At 47.4% G+C, this 17243-nt stretch overlaps 1 protein-coding gene across 1 annotated transcript in view; it reads right to left on the bottom strand.

Moving 5' to 3' along the window:
- SMPDL3B (sphingomyelin phosphodiesterase acid like 3B) overlaps positions 1-3939 on the bottom strand; it is a 532892-nt gene extending 528953 nt beyond the window's left edge. Inside the window, exon 1 of the mRNA XM_069623063.1 lies at positions 3638-3939. Coding sequence (XP_069479164.1) covers positions 3638-3698 — 61 coding nt within the window. The 5' untranslated portion in view covers positions 3699-3939. The remainder of the gene's footprint in view (positions 1-3637) is intronic.
- Between the last annotated feature and the right edge of the window lie 13304 nt (positions 3940-17243).

Below are 17243 nucleotides of genomic sequence, written 5' to 3'. Positions count from 1 at the left end.
TCGTTGTTTGATTTGTCGGGCGGCGTTCACTCCCCTGTTCTGCTTTAGCTTCCTTATTTCTTTATTGAGCAGCTTCTTCTGATCGTTTACTAGTCTGCTCCAATCATGCTTGTCTAATTTCCTGTTTTGAAACATGGGATTGTTCGTCTGTTGATAGGGCAATAGGGTGACATAGTTTATCGAATTTGCTATTTTATTTGGTAGGATTCGATACTCCTCTGTTAGGACTTTTATTTGGTTTTCTTTTAGGCGTAACCGATTTCGCCCTTGATTCACTTCAACTGATTGTTTGCAGAACGCTGCTTCTGTTTTCTGGCTTAGAGGCCATGACAATTCCAAGATGTCATGGTCACTTTGATCAGTCTGGATAATTTGTAGCTTTGTGATCTGAGTCCATACATTTCTTGATGTCCATATGTAGTCAAGAATCTTTTTGTGACCAAAATTTCTGCAAGTGAACTTCGGCGGTATGTCTCCAGGTATTTGACCATTTACCATATTGCAGTCTCTTGCGTCCATTTCAATGTCCCAACACACTCTCCTTTCACTGATAATCTGTTTATGCTTTGTTTTTGTTGAAATGAGCTACATTTCATCATTAAACCAAGATAGGTTCATATCGCCACATATGATTATCAATAGGTCTTGGTATTTCATTTGATTTTTGTCAATTATGTGTGTTATTGTTTGGATGAAATTCTATGTTGTAATCTTCACTGGTTTCCAATACAGGTTTATTACGAGCAGATATTTTGAATCGGTAAGTTTACCGTTTGATTTTCGAATTAAAGTTGCCTGTACAAAGCTGTTCGGATTTTCGGTTTCGCAAACTTCCCATGTAGTTCCATGTTTCACCATAGTAATTAATCCGGAATGTGGGCGACCTCGAGCGTTTTTTTCTGCTGGATTGAGCAGAGTCAGGTATCCATCCTTTACAGGCTGGCTTCGTAACCATGTCTCCTGTAAGCAGATTAAAAAGTTTTCAGGCAAATCAACTGGGAAGTCTTCAAATAGGTGTTGGAAACCTTGCGTGTTCCATGAAATCAGTGTGACCAGCCCTTCGCGGTCGTTGATGTCTAGCTAATGATTTATTTGCCTTGTTTCCACATCACTTTTTTGCGATGGACCTGGCCGTCTGGCTTTCATCTGTTTTCTCAAGGTATCCCGGTGCTGTTCTAAGGACTCTTTTGCATTAGTGCTTGTGTTTGTGCCTTTAGAATTTTTAGAGAAAGGTAGCTCTTCATCCGAAATCTCGAAGCCCATGAACAAGAGTTCATCTTTTGCCGCCATGAGGGTCTTTCGTACAACTTTTGAATTTATATGCAAAAGAACTTGGTCTCCACGTTCTTCTGAAACATATTCCACTATTCCAATGTCATTTGTTGTAACAGTTCTCAATATTGGCACTGAATGCAGTAATCGGATGACATTGCTTCTGTTCAGATTTACGTCATTTTCCTCATGGAATATGTTTTCAATCCGTATTCTGCCCTGCAGATCTTGTGTTGCAATATATTTGCGCTTTTCAGCAGCGAGTGATTTGATCTGAGATTGTGCTCCTGTGAGTTTTGGATTCCTGTTTTTTCTTAGTTAAAAGTGTTACAGGATGCTAAGCTATACTATCCTATTCCCGGGGGATGTTTATGAAATTCTATTTACTTGATGAATTACAAAGATGTTAAAATGAAATGTTGATGCATTGTTTGAGAGATTCATTGTTGTTGCAATTGCAGTGACAATATAGTCCTGAATTCAATATAACTAATGAATTGCGAAAGATGCTGAATTAGATTGTTGATTCATGGCTTTTGTGATTAACTATGTTGCCACTTGCAGTGATATTTGATGAATTTAATGTTTAATCAATGTTTCAATAAAAAAGATTTTGACAAAAAAAATGAAAGGGCACGACCTTTCCAGTTCCTCTCTCCAGATGAAATGTGCCAGACCATGGGCCTCATTACGACCCCGGCGGTAAACCATGGTGCTATTAGCACCATGGTCCATGCCGGGGTCAGCCATGGTGAATGGCGGAATTAACGCCCCATTCCAAGTTTGGCGGGTCGGTAATTCCCCATTCACCATGGGCCCTTCCCCATTCCCATTTCTGCCCCATAGGGCTCAATGGGAATGGGGAAGGCGCTAAGTACGGTGCCGCAAATTGCGGCACCATACTTAGCACCAAGTTCCCTTTGCGGCACCCTACTTTAACGTTAAGGTCGGGTCCCGCAAAGGGAACTCGTAATGAGGCATTAAGGGTTTAACGGCGCCGACACCTTTTACAGCGCCGTTAAACCCTTAACGCCAGGGTCGTAATGAGGACCAATATACCATGTTTGTCAAAAAAAATCTGCCTGCATTAGACATAATGCGGTTTCGCAATTTGCTTTGCCGGATATGCATCCAAGGTTTAACAACGTTTTCTGAAGAAAGATACAATTCAATCTTTCAAAAGCTTCCTTCTGGTCAATGAAGACTCCAGCTCATGGAGTATCATGCTTTGGAAGTCAACTGAATTTATCAATACAATGACTTGGGGATGTTTATGTCTGCCATTTAAAAATTGTGACGAGTCAACGTAAGTGCAGGAGTTAGGCTTTTTAAATCAGTGTTCTTCAAAGAAATAAAGGCTACATCCTCCCGTCCAAATATGGGTTGGCTCTGTAAAATCCAGGTCATTTTCTGAAAGACCAAATTATGACTAATTGCCATTGAAATGTACTATATTTTTTCTCATATTAATTGTAGATATTCTGAAAGCCAGCATTCATTTTACTATTCAATTGTATGGCAAACTCAGGATACATTGTTGGCTTAATGTTTCTATTAAAAAGAGCTTGTTGGTAGGGATTGGATTTGCTCTCAAAGGCAGTACCTTCATCTGAAAACACAAGTGTGAATGATTTCAAGAAATGATCATTGACTTTTGGTCCATAAGGATTATAGCAGGTTTCTAAATGTAAATGGAGGGGTGGGGGTTGTGACCACAGTAGTCTGGTTTCTTGAAACAAAAGAAAATGAAATTAACTGCCTAAAATAAGTATTCTGCTATTTGCCAGTGCAATGTTTTTTAACAGCATATGTCAAATCGATACATAACTCGAAATGCCACGTCTTTTACCACTTATTCAACAAGACATGACACAATGACATTGTATGAAGAAAAAAACATGGATGATGGGTTGACAATGAAATACACCTAATGGAAAAAAAAACCTTTTACGGCTTGATAAAATGATTCCTTACTAAATAAACAACCAAGCACGTTAGCATGGTCAGTAAGAATTGCGAGAGATAATTCAACGTTGACCTATGTGGTCCATATTTCATTTTAGGTTTGGCAAGCAGACATCATTAATCAGGGAGCAAGACCAGTGCGGTCAAGTCCAGAATGCAGGTGTATTCATAATGAAGAGATAGGACAACCTGTAGAGAATACCCGATTTGTCTTGTTTTAGGTTACATTTTAAGGGAAGTTAAAATATTACCAACGATCCGCTTAAAAAATGTATTCTATTTCTTACTTTTTATGACCTGACATTTTCTAAAGTTCTACTAAGGAAATACATTTTGACAATGAACACTACACATACTGCGGCAGGGCCCCACTATTAAAGGAACTCAATCGCCTGGTTACCTGGTGCAGCCACAACGATGGTGCAGTGCAGTAGCAAGAGCATGCCCACGGGGAGCTCCATGGTGAACCTCGCACTTGCTCTGGCTTGTCGACGTGTGTATCAATAGGGACATGAGTGAAATTATATTTCGCTGGGCGGGTCCGGACAGCAGCCAGTCCTTGGCTTGCTGTCCAAAGATCATCTCGGCGAAGCTCAGCCTGTCAGCTTTTTCCGGAACGGGCACAGCTCGCGCGTTCCGCGCTTCCCACCTAAGGCGAAGGGACGTGTTCTCTCCATATCTAGATAACGACATGCGGAAGGGGTGTGGTGTTTATTGGAAACGGATTACGTAAACTCGCGCTGACTGAGTTCATGCCAGGGCTTTTCCGCGTTCCAACTTGCGCTCTGCGCCTCTGTCAGTATTGCGGTGGAAGAGACGAGTTACCGCACCAAACCAAACCGCACCCTTTGAGCTGTGTTAACGCGATAGTCAATTTAAAAGAAAACACACGGACACCTGGCCAAGTAGGCGGCATTAGTTCAGGAGTCAAACATAGGCCAAAAAGGGGAGGGCGGGAGTTAAGTTTTGAGGCCCGTCGGGGTATGGCAACGTGTGCAACTAAAGTTCTTCAGAGAAAAAGAAACCGAAGATCGTGTTTGCCTGGAAGGACTTGCTCCAGTGCAAGACAATGTTGGAAGTGGCGTGTGACTCCCAGGGCACCGTGCACACAATCACACGCACACGCAGTCACACAAGGACAGACGTGGGACGCGTGTTGCTGGTGCGGGGTCCCGGCTGCAACTGACGACCGGGACCTCATTTATTGAACAATGCATACGCGAGCCATAGGGAGGCATGTGCATGCTCACATAACTTGCGTACTACGCAACATCCCTCTTTATCCCCGAACAACAAACATGTGCAAGCTATAACCACAACAACCACAACGTAGGTATACCAGAACAGTTCTCCACATCTAACGAGACCGGTCCATGATGAAGTCCTGGAACCTCGTTGGCCATTGTCGCCCCTCCCGGCTCGGGTACCGCCTCTCATCCTCTCGAGGGAGCCTCGGTGTTTCCAAGGCCTCTGGAGGTCCTTCATCCACCGGCGGTGTCGCCAATCGAGGCGCCGTGGCGGAAGACTCCGGCGGTGTCCCTGGCGGGTCTTCCGGCAGGCTGGCCTCTATGCGCTTGAAGTATGACACGTTCCTGGTGATTGTGCCCCTCCGGTTGGCCGCCATGACCATGGATCCTTTAACATGGGTGACTCCTAATGGCGGGGCCTCATACGTGAGGGACATCTTCCCTTTGGGCCGCCTGTTCCGGAGCAGTACAGTGTCCCCCACTTTGACGTCTTGTCCTGCATGTTCCGGCGGGTACTTTCCTTTTCGTTCCGGGCCGCCCGCTCTTGGCGCACGCGGTTGTTGTCAATCACCCCGGGGTGTCGCCCCTCGACCTCAGGCAACAGCCCTCTCGGGCAACGGTTAAACAGGGCCTCGGCCTGCACACCCCCGTGGACTGATGGGGTGTTGTCCGATACTCACGGAGGAACTCAAAAAGGTACTGACACAGTTCCCCTCCCCCATCCAACGAAATGCGGAAGATCTTGTTAAGTGTTCGCATGAAGCTCTCGGCTTTGCTGTTCGCCCTGGGCCAGAGCGGGGAGACTTTCCGATGTTTGATTCCCCTCTCCTCACAGTACCTGGCGAACTGCTGCCCTTGGAATGGCGGGCCATTGTCCCAGCATATTTCTTTGGGAAAGCCATGGGTGGCGAACATCTTCTCCAGCGCCAAGATGGTGTGGTCGCTGGCCGTGGACTCTACCAGCTCGACCTCCGGATAGCGTGACCACTGGTCCACGACCGGCAAAAAGTACATGCCTCGACCCGTGGAGCCAAAATTGGCATGCACCGTGCCCCACGCTGGTCACTCCTTTCCATGGTCATGATGGCCGGACCTCTCTCCGCCGGACTGGCCGCCTGGCACGGAATGCACGTGCGCACAAATTCGCCCACCCTTTGTTCTAGGTCCGGGAACCACACCTTCAGCCTTAGACGCGCCTTTGTTTGGCGGCGCCTTGGTGTCCCTTGTGCGCAAGGTGGAGCACCTTGGTCACCAAGGTTTGGGGGATGACGATCTGGCGACCCCGCAACAGAAGGCCATCCTCAGTCACAGAGAGCTCATGGCGCACCCTCCACAGTGCCTGAAGGTCCTTCTGAGCTCCGGCCTCCAGTCGGGCATTGTTGGCGAGCACTTCCCTCCATTCGCCGCTCTCCATCGCCTCCATGATAACCAGGAATATTTCATCCTCTCTGGAAGCGCTTGCAATTTCCTGTCGTGCCAGGGCCACCGGCAGGGCGCCTCCACCACATTGCGCACCATCTCAACACAGTCCACTACCTCCGCGGTGTCATGCGGCCGCCTGGCTCCTGGATATCTGGACAAGTAGTCCGCCGGGTTGTGCGTCCCCGGGCGATACTGCAATTTGACGCCGTACTCCATAAGCGACAGCATCCACCGCTCGATGCGTGGAGGTGGCTTGGAGGAGGCGCCCGCCATGATCGGGATGAGCGGCTTGTGGTCGGTGACCACTACAACTGGCTTGCCAAGAATGTATATCCTGAAGTGCTTGCAGCCCCACAGAATGGCCAGGGCCTCCCGCTCAATCTGGCAGTATCGTTTCTCTGTTTCCGTGAGCGCCTTGCTGGCATACGCTATCGGGCGCATGAGTCCTTGTGAGTCCACCTGCATCAGCACTGCCCCTAGGCCAACTGGGCTGGCATCCACTACTATCTCTGACTCCTTGTCCGGGCAGAAGTATGCCATGGTCTCCTGACCCGACAGGGCCTTCTTGATCTCTGCGAAGGCTCTCTGCTCCTTCGCAGTCCAGGCCCACGCAACGTTGTTCCTCGTCAGCGCCCTCAAGGGCTCCGACAGTGAAGCCAGATCTCGAATGAAGCGTCTGCAGTAGTTCACCATACAGAGAAAACTTCTCATCTCGGCAGGTGACTCCGGGGGGGGGGGGTGCCTCACAAATGTCTCTCACCTTCTCGAGGGTTGGGCGAGATTCCCCCAGCGTGGAATAGGAACCCGAAGAACTCTATCCGGTCCTTCAAAAACTCACACTTCTTGCGGTGTAACGTCAGCCCCAGACTTTGTAGTCTTTCCAACACTCTTTCCAGCCTCTTGAAGTGTTCGGATTCCGACTGGGCAAAGACCAGAATGTCATCAGACATGTTAATGACACCTTTGAGTCCCGCCAGGGCTCCAAGGATGACGTTCTGGAACACTTCCGCCACTGACGAGACACCAAAACTAAGTCTTTTAAATTAATATAGCCCCTCATGGGTCGTGAAGGTGGTAATGTATCTCGACTCCGGATGGAATTCTAGCTGATGGTACCCTGACCTCAGATCGAGCTTGGAGAAAACCTTTGCCCTTTGGAGCTCGCCCACAATGTCATCCAGCGTAGGCGTGAGGTGACGCTCCCTCTTGATGGCAGCATTTGGCAGTCTCATGTCCACACAGATGTGGACAGCCCCTGGTTGCTTGGGCTTTGGCGCCACCACTATGGGGGAGACCCACGGAGTTGGACCCTCCACTCTCTCGATGATGTCCAGGTCCACGAGTGACTGGAGCTCCTTCTCCACCCGGGCCCTCAGATGAAAAGGAATTCTGCAGTGCTTTAGAGCTGTCGGTCGCCCTGATCCATCAATGTGGAGTCTAATGGGGTCTCCTTTCAGCTTGCTGACACCCAGAAAGATACTTTCGAATCGATGCAGCAAGCGATCAATGTCTGTGTGGTATACTGCCAGCGTGAAATGCACAATGTCAAGGGCTTCGGAAGCGGCACAGCTCAGTAGTGAGTGCAGGCTTACATGAGTCACAAAAAAACTGGCTTTGATTTTGTTCAGCCCATGTGACACGGGAGCCACAAAGACCCCTTGGATGGGCAGGGGCGAGTCCCCGCCAAGTATATCCAAGCTTTTGACTCCTCCAGCTTGGGGGGTCCGGGTAGAGCCTCATAATGTTCAGCCGCTAGGACGCAGACCGACGCCCCAGTGTCAATCAAGATGGGGATGGGCACCTTACCAATGTTCACGGTGCATGTCGGTTGCCTGCACTGCTTTGCCCCCGTGGCAATGCTGGAAATGAAAAAGATCTCTTCTTCATCCTCCTCACCCTCGGCAATGTCCAAGTCTTGCATCCCTTGCTCTATCGTGGACATGTTCCTCAAACGCCTGGGGTTCCCGCCTACTGCTCTTGCTGGCCCTACACACTCTTGCGTAGTGTCCTGGCGTGCCACACCTTCCACAGACTCTGGTTTTTGCGGGGCACTCTCCGACGTGTGGCAAGTCGTATCCACCGTACGGGCAGGACTGTGGATTACCGGGTGCTGAGGTACTGTCCACTCTCTTGGGGCCCCACCGTGGCCTCCCTGGGGCAGAACACCCAATGGCAAAAGCGTCCTCACTTTTCCCTGGATGCGCTGTAGCGTCCATTTTGGCACCTCTCGACACAGCAAGTTCATAGGCCCTTCTAGTGTCCAGGATTTGTGCCAGTGTTAGCCTGGTTCCCTAAGCACTTGCCTCCGCAACTTCCCAGAGCTGCACCCCTGTATCAGTTGGTTCCTCACCATTTCCTCCTCATTCACCCACCTGCAGGTGCTAGCAAGGCGCCTCAGTCTTGCACAGAACTGGTCCAACGATTCCTCCCCTTGCTGTTTCTCGGCGCACATCACAAACCTGTCGAAATTGACATTCGCCATGGGGAGGAAGTGATCCTGAAGGGCCTGTTTCACCGCATCATAGGTGACCACCTGAAGGTTAAGGGAGTCAAAAATTCGATGGACCTCTGTGCCAGCTGAATATACTAACGTGGCCACTTTCGCATCATCATCCGTCTCACCTGAGGCCCTGAAAACATTTTCAGCTTCTTCACCCACAGTAGCCACTTCGGCCCCAGTTTGGATGGCGGGCCCGAGGTGTCAAATTCGGGCATGGGTGCCAGAGTGCTATGCATCCTCCATGGGACTGGCATAGGTGCCCCCTCTTCTCCATCCTCTTCACCCATGGTGTCAATTGGGGTGTACTCCACTAACCTTTCTTGGGCAAAGGGAGGTGCCTACTGTCAGAGAGCCCCAGCTGGTGATGTGGTGGGCCCGCAGCTGCAGTTGATGGTGCCTTGGGAATCCCCCAAGTCGAAAGTCCAGGGCCCCTTTTGCTCTCAGGTTCCTGGAATGTCCAAAAATGTGTTCATGAGCTGTGAATCACGTCTGGCGCACAAGCACCCATGTGGGCCGCAACCGCCGTGATTCACGTGGTCTCAAAATGGCCACCGGCCATCTGCGTAGGTCCGTGACCGCGTGGGGAGAGACACTCTCTCCGACAACCAGCCGGAACAATGTCGCAATCTCCGCCTCGGCGGATCCTCGTCCCCAATGTTGGAGGTGGCGTGTTAGCCCCGGGGCCCCCATGCACACAATCACACGCAGTCACACAAGGACAGACGCGGGACGCGTGTTGCTGGTGCGGGGTCCTGGCTGCAACTGGCGACTGGGACCTCATTTATTGAACACATGCGCGAGCCATAGCGAGGTTCGCGCATGCTCACATAACTTGCGTAATACGCAACAGACTACACATGCAATGGACAAGACAGTCAAAACGATCATTGACAAACTTTGGCTCGAATAGTTGGATTTCAAGGTCTACAGTAATAAGGTCTTACAGAGTTTACTTAGAAAAAAAAACGAATTGCATAATAAAGCCACATGACAGCATGGAAATCCTTATAGCAACATGGTAAGCCAAAAGAATACCCTTGTGGCTTAATTTCCACATCCTGAATGGTAAACTATAAGTCCCAGAATGCAAGATAATGCCAACCTGGAAAAAATCTAGTTAACCCCACTGTACTTTCAGTGATTTAAGACAAAGAAATTGTATAATAAACAAAGGTAGATATGCAGATTGTCACAAACTTCCAGCACCTTGTTATTCACGATGTTGAAAACATTTGATTAGTGACATAAAGCAACTTTATTTTTTTGCGTCTCAAGATAGTAGACATCCTGGATATAAACAAATCTTTAAATGGACTCTTTGTGTTGCTCACTTTAACTATCACAGATTTTGCAAGGTAACTGGTGCTTTGCAAGCTCTTCGAGTTGGAAATGTTCCATCATGCATATGAAAGTCTCTGCCACTGATCAAAGAAATGTGCTTGCAACCTGAGCACCTTAATGACCTGTAGAACCAAGGACGCTGTGTGTCTGACTAGCTGTGACTTGGGAAACTGGCAGTGCTTGAATGTCTGGCCTGAGCCGATTCTATATTTGGCTCAGAAGAAAGACAAAGCATGTTTCTTGAGCTTTTGAACTAAAGGTACGCTCTGTAAAAATTAAAAGAACTAGTAGTACGGCGTACCAATTATTTATATTACAGTTCCATCTCTGCCTTTTGGCTATCTCCTTACCTCTACTTCCACCTATGTCTCGTCACAGTCCTTACTGATTGAAGGCTCTCTGCATTCCCAGACAGAAACCAATGACGTTGCAAATAATTCCAGAATGTTCCCCTACTCCCTAAGGGGAGTATAATGCCACACCCCTCCTTGTCCTCTGCCTCTGTTATTCCGTCTCCATGCTGAGACCAATGAAGAGGCCGAGACTAGGCTCTTACTAGTTCCAGCTGCATGCTTAAGAAAGGTAAGAAGGGGTTCAGAGGAGGTTGTGCTGCTGCAAACATCAAACCCTATGATTCCGACCAGGGGTGTTGCTAGGGCTTGAGAAGATCTGGGGCTACACTAATGTTGGGACTGTCGGGGCTCAGGGGCTAGCTAGCCTTTTGGTTGGAGCCCCTGAGCTTCTATCCGGAGCTACAAAATACCCAGGGCTATAGTCCCCCAGCCCACTCCTAGCAATGCCTCTGATTCCGACCTTCCCCCTCTCCACCCTCCCTTTACATATGGCTATGCAGTTGCAGCTTGGGGTCTTTCCGATCCCCTAATCCATATACATGCTACACTGTTGCGGGTGGTACAAGGGAAACATTATGATGTTCACAGTATACAGGTCACGCTCCTCTGAGTTACACAATTGCAGATGCCAGGCGAGCTTTAATATGTTAGCATTTTTTGCTGCCCCTCTGACTCACACTGTTGCGGATGCCAGGTGGGTCACAAATTGCAATAAGAGGATGCAACCACACCACACAACCTCTGTTGATCCTGGGAGGTTGCCAATCTGGATTTATATAATTTAATTCATGGTCGTAGTCTTCACCTCTGGCAAACCAGCCACAGTAATATATAATTTAAAAAAATCGGTGTAAGTGTCGCGCACTTGCGGATCCTGTTTGGACATCTACTCGTTTGCAGATTAAATGTGCTCAGAATGCATTGCCAAAGGTTCTAGCTGCAGCACAAACCGTACAAAGTGACTTACCTTGTGGATGCCGTCACATATACGTAAAAGGCTATTCTACTGGTAACGTTTAAGCAGTTTCTGCAATTAATGTAATGAGCTGTTAACAGACACTGGGCCTCATTACAGGTCCGGCGGTAACCCTGCCAGTGATACCGGTGGGTTGCTGCCAGACCCATAAAAAATCACTGGCGCTTGACTTCCCGGTAACACTGGGGTATTACGACCCCGTTGGCCGGGAAGTCAGGCATCAGTAATTTTGCTAGTCACAATTCCCATGGAGTACCATTGGACTCCATGAGAATGGCGACCACGGAAGCACCGGCACCGTTAAAGACGATGCCGGTGCTTCTGTGAAACTCTGCGGACGAGTGCCGTTCCCCCCACCAGGTCTGACCTGGCGGGCAGGAAGGCACCTACCTGCAGAGCCGTACTGTGCCGTTCCGGTACCGTCACCGTTGTTTTCGGATCAGCATAGTTATAACGAGGCCCACTGTGTTCTCTGATTTTCTCTGTTTGCAATACATTCAAGCCATGAGTACTGGCTCCGGTTGGGTAGCACTGACACACACAGACTGTGCATTGCCAAGGTCTGGGGCTTTGCAGGAGTATGGCCCTGCAGCCAGCCCCATTTTTAAATTAAAAAAAACCCAGAAACATCCATTAACTGACAAGAATTGTTTCTCTTTATAGCCAGCAAGCATTTTGTCTGGGGTGAAATATTTTACTCTCATTATCGCTGTACAGATCTAAATGGAAAAGATTTTTAGGCTTATTAAGTTTGTTTCTGTAGTACATATACTATAGCTTGCATGTCAGTGTAAATGGGACTGGAGGTTATGACTAATCACCTCTATCTGGTCAGTCACTGGGGCTTCAACTTGATAGAGTTCCTGGTAATTATGCTAAGAGCAGAGTAAAAGCTCATCACAGCAGTGAAATAGTAGCCCACTTAAATGTGAGAGTTGGGTGTGCCTTGTGTAGCACGAAAATACACTGATAGCTTGCTGTTACAAAGAATGTGTGGGTTTAAGAATAAAATCTCACTAGTCTGTAGTTCTCTTTTTAATTGTTTTTCTTAGCAATCACTGTCCCGGCAGCAACGCCACAGTGCAACTAGATGGCTCAAACAGTATAGCATGGGACCACCATCGGTAAGGTGAAGTGATCCAATCCCCAATATCCCGCCCCAAAAAAATATATATAACCATGATAGTGAACAAACATGCAAGGTTTCAGTTCTACTTATGTTTAAAACATAATTCTTTGCTTCCAATTTATGTCATTATAATCTGTTAAAGGCTTATACCATAGTATGTCAGGGTTTCTTTTTAATGACCAAAACATTGCACAGTTCACTTGGCTTTAATTCGACAATATAGTCATTTGCCATAAATACAGATTTTGGGAACATAAAAGGTAGAATAAATCAAAAAGCATAATTCATTTGTAACTAAAGAAAAAATATATAGTATAAAAATCATTGCTAGAACCTGGAATAGGTTCTACAATAATGTGCTCAGTACAATCCACATTAGTATAATACCATTTAACGTGTAGTTTAACAGCCTCAAAGTGAAGACAGGTGGCAAAGTGCACCAAGTTTCCATCTTTTATCTTTTTCCCTCTTACTCGCCAAGCCTGGGCGAGGTAACTTGCTACATAATAAACCACTTTCATAGCAACCTCGTCTGTTGCTCCCCTATCCCCTTACTGTTGCCCCCCCCCCTCCCTCCAGCACTATCTGAAACGTTGTCAGGCCTAGTACAATAGTCACTTGTTTTGTTCCTCCCCTCCCTTTCTGCACCCCTCTCCCTCACCTTTTGTTTTCCTCCAGCTCTACCTGAAATGTCGTCAGGCCTAGTACGGTAGTCGCCTGTCTGTTTCCATTTCCTTCTCACTCTCCCCCTCCCTTCCTTATCTATGTCTTAGCACTTGCACTATCTGAAATGTCGTCAGGCCGAGTACGATAGTTAATTTCACATCCTTACTGTTCAGGGCCTGTAAGAATGTTGTTGTATTTTCCCTTGTTCCCTTCCTTGCCTTGAAGCGCTTTGAAACACGTTGTGTATAGGGGCTATATAAATAAACTATCATATCATATCATACCATCACAGTTTTTAAAAAGTTGGAGCGTGCGACTTATACGACGTATACATACATGTTACATATTGTTTTTACAAACGTACTTGGTGCTACTCGATAGCCCTGGCAAAAGAAAAAGAAATGGAGCAAAGATTCCTTAGCTAATCCACAAACTGGACATATCTCATTTTCATCGGGCGACCATTGTTTGGTACAGTATGCCAAGTTCAATTGTGAAAATGTAAACCTTATGTTAAGGCTATGTGCAAATGTGGGCATGACATGATCTAGATATTTTTCGAGCCCCATATTTGGCTTGTGTAAGTAATACCTGCTGTTACTCTCATACGATCATTGATTAACTCGGCCTCAATCAGTCTCCAAGAGATGTATTTTGCTCTGGGGAAATCACCTTGGGTGATTCCCTGGGGGTTCCGCCAGAGATCTCCCAGTTCCATTTGCACCAACAGATTTTTAATGTGCTGAAACCAAGGCAAAGATCTGCCAACCATGGCCTTCAGAATGTGGGACGTAGCATCCCGATATATTTGCAGTTCTGGGGCTGACCCCAATCTCAACCATAAAAATACCAGTCTGAATAGGACCTCTTTCTGGATTGGTTTTAGGCCCAATTCAGAATATTTGGCGGTACTCGGACATGATTTAGGCAAGCCTAAGAGTTTTTTCAGAAAACATTTTTCGGCCAGGCCCAATTTGTTAATGCCTGAATGGCCCCAAATTTCAGCCCTGTACATTGCTGCTGACTTGCCTTGGCCTGAATACATTTTGGTGGCGGGTGAAATAGGGCCTTGACCGTGTGAATAAAAGAATGTCAATATGCCCCCCCATAGTTTTCCAAAGACAAGTTGGATTTAGACAACTGGGGGGGCAATTGCCTTGGTCATTGAATCTCACCCCTAGGTAGCCATATTGTTGAACTTGTTTGAGGGAGGTATTGCTGATGGGCAGGCTACATTTTGAAAATTTGCTAAAGCTAGGACTAAAGACCAATTACTTGCTTACCATGTTAATCTCAAGTTGGAGCTCTAAGCATTTCTCTGCAGAAGCCTCCAACGTGGTCATAAGGCCCTTACTAGATGTTGATAAAAGGACTGCATCATCTGCAAAGAGGAGGACTAGGCAGGCCTCTTTTCCCGACTTTGGGAAATCAAGACATTTCGTCCTAACATAGCGAACGACCTCATAAATATAAATCAGGAGGGGGAAGGGTGCAAGGATGCATCCTTGCCTCATGCCTCTGGATACCTTGAATGGGTCTGTGAGTTCACCCCCCGACCACCAATGCACTGAGGAGGTGTTGTTAGAGTAAAGTTGGGTATTATCTGTAAAAGTGGAGGGTGGGGGGGGGGGGAGATGGCAGCGGGGAAAGTCGGCCGTCGGGCAGCTTGGAAAGTGGCCTTGTACCAGCAGTTCAAGCCTGCGTTCCAAGCTCCCTGATTGGCTGGCTCCCCTGCCCAGGATGCTAGTGGAATTTAATTCCATTACAGCATATATTTTTAAAAAAGCACAGCGTCTCAATGTAAACAAACAGAACAACTGCTTGTGTCATATACTCCCAAATGTACATTTGTCAGTGTGCCAGACCATCCACTGTAGACCTCACACCCTTCATCCCGCCCCATACCCCAGCCTTAGACCTTTCCCCACCATTCCAGCATGCCAGCTCGCTGCCTAACATACCGCCAACCATCAATTACATCAGTGCTTTCCCACAAAATGACCCTCGTTCAGGGTGGTCTGTCATCAGTGGGGCAGAACAAGGCTTGTATCAAAGCATTCCATGCCATCATGTTATAATTCCTTTCGTGAGCTCCCTTTTTAATAGCTGTGATGGAGCTGATGGTGTCATCACTCCGTTCTCAGCAGTGACTTCTCCCCATATGGCTAGAGAACGGCAGCTGCTACCTGATCCTGACCCAGTCAGTGGCTATATGAGGGAGGATCACATGGAGCAAGGGGCCGACCCTCGAGTGACATGACATTATCGGACAAGACATGATATCCCCATTTTCCTTTTGAGGATACCCCCCTCAATTCCCCATGCCCTAATGGCATATTGTCATACCTCCCCTCACCCACCTAGGAAAGTTACTGAAAACCCTTTCCGTAACTATCTATACAAGCAATCAAAAACTGATTTGACTTTCAAGACTGCTGAGAACAGTTTCCCAGACTTTTCATACACGTCAAAGAAATGACTTCCCTGTCCTTAAACACGAAAATACTGTAACAAAGAAGATGAGCCGAGTAATGAAAATCAATGGAGGCCAAGAGAACAAGCTGCACTCTAGTTGTTTCAGGGACAGGACTGGTGCCGGGAGATTTAAACCGGTGAACCAGCTGACAAGGAAATGCTGGCTGGAGAACTGTAGTCCTCTCAGTGTCGACCGAGGGACTGCAGGGCTGGTGCGAGGTCTGTGGAGCCAACCGGCTTACCGAAGAGACCGAGGAGAGCTGACTGCAGAGGAGGCCATGCTGCAAGGACACCAGAAGCAAAGGAAAGGCTTCCAAGCGTTCACAGGTACCGAAAGGCAGTCTCCATACCGCCGAAGCCTGGAGAGACGCCGAACCGATGAGCAGGAAGTGTGAGAGGCACAGAAGCTGCGAAGCAGAGGCAGCAAGAAAGAGCAGAACGCAGAAGAGCTGCACAGGATTGCCACTGAGAACCTACACACACCTCAAAGAGCCGGTTAGTCCACCCAAGTGAAGCGGGGACACTGGGGCATATTGGCAAAATAACAGTGAATGAAGTACACAGGAAAGAACGAGCAAGTGAATATTTCTTAAAAAGACCGAATGGAATAAATATAGGAGACTGTTTAGGCTGGATAATATACCAGGCAGATTCAAAACAGAACAGAGTAAATATAAGAGACTATCAAATTTGTCAATGTGCGCAGTGCACACATAAGATGAGCTATGGCAGGAGAGTATACCAGGCAGATTCAAGTCAAATGAGCATACATATGAGAAAAGCCTTGACAGGAAAGTATAACATGCAGATACAAGTTGCAAGTATGTTCATATAAGAAAGCCCTGATAAGAGAGTATACCAGGCAGATGCAAACTGCAAGCGTGTTCATATGAGACAACCCTTTGCAAGCAAGCATATCAGGGCAGGTCAAGTTGGACAGTGTGAAAAATATATCATCTAAGGAAGTCCTGATCAGGATACATCAAGACTAGCAAAAGGCTGTGTTGAAACATAGTAAAAAGAGAAAGCCTGGGTGGAGAGTACACTAGGTATCCTACCAAGAGACAGACAAACAAGCAAGTTGTTTTGTATACCAGTTGTGTTGTTGATCAAGAGACACTTAAGGAATTGATATTCTTGGAGGTGTAAACCAGAATTAAGAGAAATCCAGGGGAAGGGAACCACCCTCTGGAACCAGGAACTCTTTTCTTGTGGGACATTTGTGTTGGAGTAACATATTAGAATGTGAGGGTGTCATGCCCTTTGTAAGGAGATTCCCTTGGAGTCTGAGAAGCCAATGGCAAATCCGCCGCCATTAATTGTTCCACCTTTTTTTTCTCATTTCCTGTTGCTACGCTCTAGTCTTTTTCCGGCCTCTTCCTGGTTTCGCTTTTAACCACGCCTCTTTGTTTTGCTCAGCGCGTTGCAACTTAGCTTTCACGCTCCGTGTCGCTAGTGCTCGCTTCCAGCTTCCTGCTTGCTACCTTGCCGGTTTTATTCCGGTACTCTTCCCTTTCTGCCCTTTTCTTTGCCTATCTCTTTCCGGTGCCCTTTCACTCCTTGGTTCTTCGCTGATTTCTCGTCTTCGCGCGTCTTAGCGTTCCGGCATTTTTTTCCCTTTGCCTTATCTTCTTTTCTCCTCCCTTCCCGTTCCCTCTCTCCTCGTCCTGCCTTTTCCCGGGTCTCTGCCCTCCTTCTTCTGTGCTTACCTTCTTCGGAGCTTACCTGCTTCCTTACCCATTCTTTTCGGGTCCATTTATCCTTACTTCGTTTTCTCTTCTTACTTCCTGCTTTTTTCTCCCTCCTTCTTTCTTTTCGGTCTACGCTACCACTCTTCCTCTTTCCGGTCTGCCGCCGCTCACCGGGCATTCCACTCTTACCGCTTTCCCCTTGCCCA

Source organism: Ambystoma mexicanum, chromosome 11 (genome assembly GCF_040938575.1).
Source record: "Ambystoma mexicanum isolate Mex_15411 chromosome 11, UKY_AmexF1_1, whole genome shotgun sequence".
Taxonomy (NCBI): domain Eukaryota; kingdom Metazoa; phylum Chordata; class Amphibia; order Caudata; family Ambystomatidae; genus Ambystoma; species Ambystoma mexicanum.
This window is presented reverse-complemented; position numbering and strand designations above follow the sequence as displayed.